Source organism: Ctenocephalides felis, unplaced genomic scaffold (genome assembly GCF_003426905.1).
Source record: "Ctenocephalides felis isolate EL2017-DRISC unplaced genomic scaffold, ASM342690v1 CF-g0.4_SCAFFOLD_03571, whole genome shotgun sequence".
Taxonomy (NCBI): domain Eukaryota; kingdom Metazoa; phylum Arthropoda; class Insecta; order Siphonaptera; family Pulicidae; genus Ctenocephalides; species Ctenocephalides felis.
In genome coordinates this window covers 39701190-39711490 of record NW_020539725.1, presented here as the reverse complement: position 1 = coordinate 39711490, position 10301 = coordinate 39701190, and the positions used below count along the sequence as shown (strand labels likewise).

The following is a 10301-nucleotide window of genomic DNA, read 5'->3' as shown; positions in this document are numbered from 1 at the left end:
ATATATATATATATATATATATATATATATATATATATATGTATATATAGTAAAAAAATGTGTAAAAATACCTTAGAATTAGAACAGAATGCGAATAATGATAATATATTAACCCATATTAAAATAAAAGATGAAGATAAAGTTGAATAATTCGATTGGCAAAAATGTATTTATTATTTTATTCATTTTCAATAGAGCGTTTATTCACATTCAGAATCGCGTGCTGTACGTTTTTTCTTCATTTTAGCCAGTTCGCGTTTTTTCTTATCCACGAAGCATTCCCAACTTGCTACGAACACCATGCCAGCGACTGGATGTCCCAATTTGTACTTTTTAGCGAAATCGCGAATACGGAAGCAAGGTCGGCCAATAAGACAATGGCTTTTGATTGTTTGTTCTTCAAACTCTATTTTACATTTCTGTTTATACAACGTAAAAACGTATCTGTGGTTTCCTGTTCCATGCGTGGGTAAAGGTCCGAGGTATTCCACTATCGGACATCCTTGCCGAACATCTTGACCTTCTATATTTCCAACAAGCCAGTGGTTAAACTCTCGTTCTCGAGGGCATTCCTTACCAGGTACGTCTGGATCCACCATTGATAAAGTGAAAAAATCACATTTTTTGCCTACACACCAAGTAACGCAAGGTTTGCATTTCGTTTCGCTCGGCTTTAGACATTGTCCACAAACTTTTATCTTTCTGTATGTGATGTGTAAATGTTCATTTGGTGCCTTGTCTATAACATCTGGAACTATGAAATGTTCTTCGAACGCTGTTTTCAAATCTGCCGAATAGTGTCTTGCAGAATTGCGGAAAATTATACGTGGAAATTTGGACAATAACATGATTACAAAATAATTTTTATTTAAACTTATATATTTTTTTTGTGTTTTTAAATTTTTTTATCAAAATTTTTAAATTGACATTGGTAAAAATTAAACAAATGAAGATGACAGTGACTTATATCATAACAGATGACCATCATAATTAAATTGATGACTTTCAAAAATAAAAATTAAATTGAAATAGTCCTACTTCTTGTGATGGCAGTAATTTTTAACTTCCCGTAGGGTAAGTTATTGTAATCGTCCAAAAATCGAAATTGAAAATTTTTACATTTTTTGACGTTTTGAAAGTTTCTGAACATTTTGTCATACATCAGAAAAAATGGATGTGTGTGTGTTTGTATGCATGTATGGATATAAATATTTCGGTCACGTTTTCGGGCGCACGGTTCCACCGATTTAAATAGTTCAAAAAACATTCTATTCCTTTTGATAGGTAGATGTGCTGATTAGTTTTTTCGAAAAACAGGCCCAGCAGTTACGAAGATAAAGAGCAAAGAGTGCAGAAAAGAGAAATCGAGTTTTTGAGAAAACGGAGCATCCGATTTGAATGATTCAATTAGTAATGATTGGGAGAAGTGTTTATTAGTTTTTGGCAAAGGCAGGCCCAGCCATTTCGAAGATACGAAGCTAAATGTGCAAAAAATGGCAGTTTTTGAGAGAACTAAGCCTCCGATTTAAATGATTTAAAAAACTTCCTGCTTGTCTTAACAAAATAATTGATATTGGAAAAAAATTTTTTTGTTTCAACTTTTTTTTCAAATTTTTTTTTTCAAAAAAAATTTTTTTTGTATATCGAAAATAATTCAGATTTTATTTTTAATTCTGACTATAGTTCTAATATACTTTAAACAAATAATTTCAACTTTCTATTTGAAAACATTCAGTATTCCTGGGAAGTTCCAGCAATTTGCCTTAAGGCACGATGCCATACACCCCACTAGTTTTTACTTTTATCTTAGAATCTTCATTCAACACAGATAAATTATGAAAAGTAAAAAATGTTGAAATGTTTTTTTTGGGATCATTTTTTAATAATGTGACCATGGGACCAAAATGTTTAGATATGTTAATCCACAACGAGGTGGTTTTAAACTAAATAACTTAAATATGATATAAAATATCAAATACATTTTACGAATACAATAAAAATAAATTTTATTTTCATAATTCAATATTTTAATCAAAATTACATAGTTTAAGAAGGACCTTATTATTCGACTATATGGTACATTATCTTATATTTTTTGCATATTTTTTTCATATTTAACTCAAAATTGATATAAATTAGAACTTGTGACAGTCAGTTAAAAAGTGTATTTTCATTTTTTTTTAATTTTTTATATAAGCATACTCTTCAGATATTTGACGGGTATAGTTATAATGTTTTTATCAAGTAACTGCGAAGATTCAATTTAATCCTATAATATTTGAGAACCTGTGACATTCTGGGACAAAAGATCTAAATCCGGGACAAATATTGCTTTTAGAAAAACCTGAGAAACGAGATGGAAATCTGGGACTGTCTCGGCCAAATCGGGACGTATGGTCATCTTATTAACTTCTCGTAGGGCAAACAAATCGAAAATGATAATTTTTATATATCTTTACGTTTTAGAGGTTTCTGAACATTTTGGTATACCTAAAAAAATGGATGTATGTGTGTGTGTGTGTATGTGCGTGTGCGTATGTATGTTCGGATAAAAATTTTCGTCGACGATTTCGGGAACACGGATCAACCGATTTGAATGGTTCAAAAAACATTCGATTCGTATTGATAAGTGTTGATTAGAAGGCACATCAAATCACATATGCACATCAAATTATCAAATATTTTATAGAGATTTATTATGGATTCCGTACCAATGTTTACGCGTTAGACGGCGACGCGGCGCTTACGCGCTTTGATATTTCGACTTTATGCAGTTAAAGCAGTGCAATTGCTTTGAAAAAAAATTCAGAATTTCCAAAATATTTCAAAATAAATGATTTAAAATAGAATGATTTGATATAGTTCGAAATTCTATTAAAAGTTTCAAATCATTGATCAACTCTTATTGATTAGTTTAAATTACTTGAATTTTGAATTGTGGCACGGGAAGTTCCAGCAATTTGCCTTAAGGCACGACGCCCTAATTGCCTTAAGACAGAATTCCACTTACAGCTAGTTTTTAATAGCGATAGAATATAGAAATTGAGAAATATGCAAATATTAAAAATACAGAAATAGAATAGATATAAAATATTATTTTTACAGTTACGAGAAGAAGTATTATCTTGCATGGAATAAAATATCGTCTTCGAGATCAGAATGCAGAAATTGTTCCTTTGTCGAGACTTTGGTATGAGTCGTGTTCGGTCCCCGGGCGCCGGTCTGTCGCAAACGACTGATGCAGTCTTACGACGGAAGCCGGAATAACTGCTCTATATACCGGAAACTGGTAGTTAAGGGATGCTGTTCAGAACAATGTGGACTTAGGGCTACGAAACTGCCCTTTGCTAAACGATCGTCAATGTATTACTGCGTCAGATGGGGGCAAATGAGAGGCATTCCCGGTGGTAAGATGGATAAAAATAAGAAAATATAAGAAAATGTAACAATAGTAAATAGAGGTTGAGAGAAGTGCTCAGTATTACAATTGAAAATTATGTGACTATAAACATTTTAGTGGTATTTTGCAGGACAGGACAGTTTTACTATTGCTATTTTTATATACAGATTCAAGAGCCATGTGACAATAAAATATAAATTGTATTTTAGTTATTCCAAGTATCATCTCAAAAGTAATAATAACTACAACTAGTTTGCTATCATAAATTTTAATACTACTTCTATATCAAAATATACATTCTCTTTGAATATTATTTCATTTCTACTGATCACAATGAATCATGAAACTAGTTGGTATTGGTATTTAGCCTTGAGGCAAGTTACATGAACTTTCCGATATGTGTAAATAATCGACTCAATCAATAAAAAATAAATTAATTTATGAGTGGATTTATTACACGTAATTGAAAACGAACGAACACGTTAACTCGGAGTAATGGTTTAGTATGTTTATTAAGATCAAGTTCTATATTATTATACCAAGTAAATCGTCTAATTTTAATTTTAGCTCACGTCAAAAAAACTACTTATTCTCTCAAACTTTGATGAATTTTTAAAATTAAACTACTTGTCGTAAGGCCGTAATATTACAGTAAGCTCTATAAGACCATGATCTATATTGCTCAAAAAAATCCATAAAAATCGGCTTAAATTTTTTTTTCAACAGTTAATTACAAGAAAACGGCTCACCTAAAACTAATCAGTATCATTCCCAACTAATATCTTTTGAACGGTTTTTGATTTTTTAAAATCGGTTCCGTAGGATGAGCTTAAATGTGGACGAAAAGTTTATCACTTTTTTTCCAACTACAAAGAAACGGCTTGGCAGATCGTCGCACAAAACTGACAAACGATAGTCCTCATCGAAATACATCAAATGGCTTTCAAATTTCTGAAATCGGTTCAGGCGTTTTTGAGAAAACGTCGATGAAAGGTCTGGTTTTGACAAATGCCAAAAAAACGATACCAATTTTTGCAAACTTTGACGAATTTTCAAAGTTAAACCAATCGTCGTAGGGCCGTAATATTTTAGTATGATCTAGAAGACTATAGTAATATTGGTCAACAAAAGAAATCATAATTAATCAGTTATGTTTTATTACGATTATGATTACGATTCGATTCATCCTTCAACAATATCTTCTCTATAGAAATTCTTCTGGATGCTATAGTTTCATTGAAAATATTTTTCTATACTTATCTCCATATCTATTTTCTTATAGCATATGATTTAGTAAGGGTGCGGTGCGCAGATTTTCAAACCAGAAATTTTGCATAATATACTTTTTTAGTTTAACTTTACCTAGTTTTATAAATCTTAATATTTTATTAGAATCCATAAAAAATCAACTAGATGCGCATACCATTTTGAAATTTGTATATTCTGATATAAAATTACTTATGTTCGAAAAGAAAATAATTGTACATCATATTTCGAAAACTATAAATTATTTATTAATTAAATTTGTATTAGTTGATTAACTATAAAAAATATTCGGACCTCTAAGCACCGATAATGCACTGATTAAGAAACGGCTGTCTTGAAGAAACTAATCGACTAATCGAACTAACTAACTCGAGATCTAATTGATGACTTTTACTCATAGAGCATACTTGCAGTTTTTCCAATAATTACATTGGTTAAATTAGAGAGAAATGAAAAGTTTGTAATTTATAAACGTGGAAATATCACGCCCATCGAAATTTGTAGAAATTATTTTTTTTGAAAAATCTTAACAAAATCATCTTATAAATATGAAACTTTAAAACAACCGCTACATTTAGTATTTGTAATTTTGGTACAACATATGACTTAATCCATAACAAATATATAATAGTTTCGGAAATCGATCATCACACCATCAATAAGTCCTAACTTTAGTTTGGATGGAATTTCTAATATGGTAAAAAAAGTTTTTAGATATCAAACGTGTTTTCTAGTTATCGGACATATGAAACAGACAAGAAATCTAGGCAGTGTGGGCGAAACTCAGCGAAACTTTCGGATGTTTGGGGATGAAGTTCAAACGATCGATTTCCACATCCTGTGTCAATTGGAACGCAGCCAAATTCCAAAAACTTCTAGCAACAACTCGACATGAGAGATATATATGCCACGATGATTCTTGTTAACAATATCAATTAGATTTTTTGTTTTCAATAAGAGGCATCAGTAGGAAAATGTTTTACTTGGTTGAAAAAATAATTCTTTCTATATTTTGTATTATGAAATTTCATAGTTAAATCAATTGATTTTTAACTATCTATATTTGAATTTGAAATTTGATCTTACTACTATTTTTAGTTATAATGATCAACTGTTTATTTCATTGATTTCAACGCTACTAATCTCTTTAATATTAAACAGGAATGCAGATATTTTGTGATAAAAATTTTATATCCCTTCATTTTTTTATTATTGCATGTGATTATTTGAATTCGATGATGAAGTAATTGAACACTATAATCAATATCTGAAAGCTTGTAATATCAAACATGTTAGCTAAATACATTCCAATTTTAGAGAAAAATTTCAATGTACCAAACATTTCACAAAGATTTAATATAATATTATAGTAAGAATACTCTGAATATATATATATATATATATATATATATATAGTTCATATTATAAAAAAATGCAGGTACTCTAATGCTATATTATGCTTAGCGTTTTAGTTTTAATACTCTATTAATAAATTAAATAAATTAGTTTTAATACTTTATTTATTATTTATGTACCGAAAGACTCGTTGGAAAACTTTTAAACATTTCCATCTCATATTTTAGATAATATATTGGTGTAATATATTCCTGAAAGATATGTAGCCGACGTTAATTGCTTAAAATTGCATAAAAAGTTATATAGCTATTGCAATAATCTTTCATTCTATTAATCTTCATTCAATATTAAAAAATACCACAATCATAGAGTAAATAGGATCACAATTATAATAAGATTAATAAATGTACAAATGTATCAATTCATCATGTAAGATAGTTCACAGTATAAAGGTAATATCTAATATTTTACAAAACATTATCCTTAAAAGTTATATCAATCAGAATAAATATAAAATTTGATTATACATCATTTCTGTTGCCAATATTTTGGAAAATACTAAATCAACTTGTAATTTGATAGCCAATGTTATTAGGACTTTCAATTTTTTGTAATTCTGTTGTTGTTTGACCATGTATACTTTGACTAATACACCTAAAATATTACAGTAGTTAGAGAGAACATTTCAAACTTTAAACTCTACAATTGCAACAATAAGTTTAGAATGTATATACTGATGAAGCAAAATGCTTCGACGAGAATCATTAATTTTGGTGCTGATGTTGAACTAACTAGAAAAGTGGTTAGAACAGACATTCTAAACTTGCTTAGAATTTACGGTTCTCTATCCAAAATGACGGAGATAGAACACATGAAGAACAAATCCAACCATACTAGTGTTCTTAGTACTTTTCAAATAGGATATTACTATAATAATAAAAATATATCTCTTAAAAATTAGAACAAGATTCTAAAATAAAGGATATTAGCTTAAATACAAAAATCCTAGCATTTTAACTTATAGCTATTAACACTGAAGTTAACTGACTATTAACCAATTAACTGGATCAGTATGAACTTTGCGTATAATAATTATTAATCAATCTGAAAAATATTACTGGTAGGTTGGTACTAGCATGAACTTAGAAGTTAATTTATTAAAAGTAATTGTAGGTTCATGGAGATTTCTAAGTTGTGTATTATAAAGTTAAATTTATAAAATTCTAAGGAGAAATTGCATATTATCGTACAGAACCTTAAATACATGGATAAAAGAAGAGTAATATGCTTAAATACAAAATAATCCTAGCATTTTGATTTTTAACTATTAACTCTGAAGTTATCTGACTAATAGCCTATTAATTGGATCAATGCGATCTTAGTATAATAATTATTGCCTAATCTGAAAAATATTATTGATAGGTTGGCACTAGCATGAACTTTGAAGTTAATTTATTAAAAATAATTGTAGGTTCGTGAAAATTTCTAAGTTGTGTATTATAAAGTTAAATTTATAAAATTCTAATAAGAAATTGCATATTATCGTACAGTTTTTACCAGTTTTTACTAGCGCTCTCTTTCAACCGTCTATAACATTAATAGGTACTTGTCTATATTGAATATTTTGGAAAAATCATTCAGTAAAACTAATTGAAGTAAGTAGATTTAATTGGTAATTGAAGTAAACATGCAAAATTAATTCAGAGGGATTTTAAAACTTACTGCCACAGACCATCTGCTGTAGTAAATATAGTCATAATTTTGTTGTTAAATTAAATTCGGCATTTAAAGAGCAGTAAACTTTTTACTGCTTTACAAATTAAGTACTCCCAATTTGACATAAACTTTCTGACCTAGTACTGCGTTACAGGGATTACAATTGATGTAAACAACAGAGAAATATACTGATGACAAACTAATTAAAGTTTCATTGCTAATTGCAATAACAATTGTGTAGTATATGCTATATAGATATTATTAAATAGTGAATGGATATTTGAAATTCTTGTATAAATGATTATAACTTGAAACTCGGATTAATATTAATGCAGGTGATTCTAATTTATATTGTTCCTAGAGGATGCGAAGGATACGATGATAATCTCATGAGTAGTTTAGGAAACGAAAACCAAATATAAATCATATAATATATTTATACATATCATATTTTTTATAATTTATCTTTTATATAAATTTGATTTAGCAAGCAATAACGAAAGAAACGAAAAATTTCCTTGTTTAGGCAACAAAATGTATTATATTGTGTGCGACAAATAATTGTATAATTAACTTCCCGTAGGGCAAGTTATAGTAATCGCAAAAAATCGAAAACTATATTTTTTATATAGCTTTACATTTTAAAACCTTCTGCGCGTGTGCGTGTATATATGTGTGTGCGGATACAAATTTTCGTCCACGATTTCGGGAACACAGATGAAGCGATTTGAATAATTCAAAAAACATTCGATTTGTATTGATAAGGAGGCGTGCTGATTAGTTTTTGGCGAAGGAAGGTCTAGCCATTCCGAAGATACGGGGAAAAAAGTGCCAAAAACGGTAACTCAGTTTTTAATGCTGCGTCTCCACTGCACGAATCCGTGCGGCGAATCCTGTTCGCGACGCACGCATGCGTTGGCTCTTGTGCGCGACGCACACTGCGAGCAATTTGATACATTTGAAATTTTTAGGATTCCATAATATTTTTTTTCTTGATACAGTTCAATTATAAGAAGTGTAAAGAAGTATAACATCTTCTCTACGCATATCCATTTTCAAAATTGAGGATACGATGAAATATCTTAATGCCTTCACTGTACAATTGAACTTATACCGTAGCACAGATCAACGTTTACGTACAAGTTCAAAGAAATAACGTATACGGATACAGAGGCAGGCTGACCAACAATTATCAGTTTTGAATAAAAATTATTACGTCTGTTCTAAATATAAATACTTGTCAGAAAAGACTTTGAGCAAAAATTCAGTCTGCATATTAATAAGATTTTAAATGATATTTAGCGTAATTGCAAATAATACAATATTACCATTTTTTTTTGAAACATTTAATTTATTTTGAATAATAAATATATGATACGTCATATAAGTAGTAAGAGTATATATATATATATATATATATATATATATATATATATATATATATATATATATACATGATAATAGCATGATGATATAAAATTAACTCTGAAATATGATAAATAAAGTCTACCAAAATATATTTTAGTTGGATATACATATATTTCAAATATCTATAACTTAATTACCGATGTATTTCCTATACTAATAGTTAGATAAAATTATAATTAGTACATCAATTTTAATGACTGCTTACTTATTTACATTTTCGATCCGCGCTTTGACGCTAATCCATTAGTGTCGGTTCGGGTATTCTCGGCAGCCCGATGCGTCGGGTTGCTCGCGGCGGGAGCGAGCGCCGCGAACGCAAGCTATTGAAATTTTCGTGTCGCTTCGACCATGTTCGGCAGGGTACGTACGTAATTCTAAAAATAACCCCCCCCACCCATTTTCACAAACAAAAAAAGAAGAAAAAAGTGCGCTATGGACATGCGCAGTGGACAAATTTAAAGGAAATTCGTGCGTTCGCACAGTATCACTCCGCTGCGCAAATTTGTTCGTGACGCACCATTCGCCGCACGGATTCGTAACAGTGGAGACGCGGCATAAGAGAACGAAGCGTCCGATTTGAATAATTCAAAAAACATATTACTTGTATTAACAAGATGAAGAACTGATCAAATTTTCATGAAAGTAGGTCTAGCGGTTTCGGAGATCTAGTAAAAAAAGTAAAAAAATCGCCATTTGGCGGTCATAAATGATCATTAGACATATGCACATCAAATTATCAGATAATTTATAGAAATTTTAACAGCAAGTATAAATTTTGTTTACGTTCCTATGGGTGTCGTATCAGTGTTTATCCGTTAGACGGCGACGCGGCGCTTACGCGCTTCGATATTTTGTCTCTATGCAGTTAAAGCAGTACGATTGCTTTGAAAAAAAGTTCCAAAATATTTCAAAATAATTTTTTTTTTCAAGGAATCAAAAAAAAGTAAATTTTTGTCAAAAATATAGTTTCTCAAAAATCTAATTTTTTAAGAGTAATTTTTTTTCAAAAATGTTAATCTTTTTAAAAAAAATAATTTTTGGTACGGGAAGTTTCAGCAATTTGCTTTAAGGCACGATGCCATGCGCCCCACTAGTTCATATATTATATGCATGTAGTATATAAACAGTGGTCAAA

At 29.8% G+C, this 10301-nt stretch overlaps 1 protein-coding gene across 1 annotated transcript; it reads right to left on the bottom strand.

The window, feature by feature from the left end:
* Positions 1-200: 200 nt before the first annotated feature.
* Positions 201-848, bottom strand: LOC113386021 (protein D3-like). Its single transcript, XM_026623833.1, has one exon. It carries the CDS (start codon positions 846-848, stop codon positions 201-203), a length of 648 nt encoding a protein of 215 aa, XP_026479618.1.
* Positions 849-10301: the final 9453 nt, after the last annotated feature.

What these genes read in the sequence shown, in the direction of transcription:
- LOC113386021 (XM_026623833.1), bottom strand. Translation starts at nt 848, where the DNA reads ATGTTATTGTCCAAATTTCCACGTATAATTTTCCGCAATTCTGCAAGA.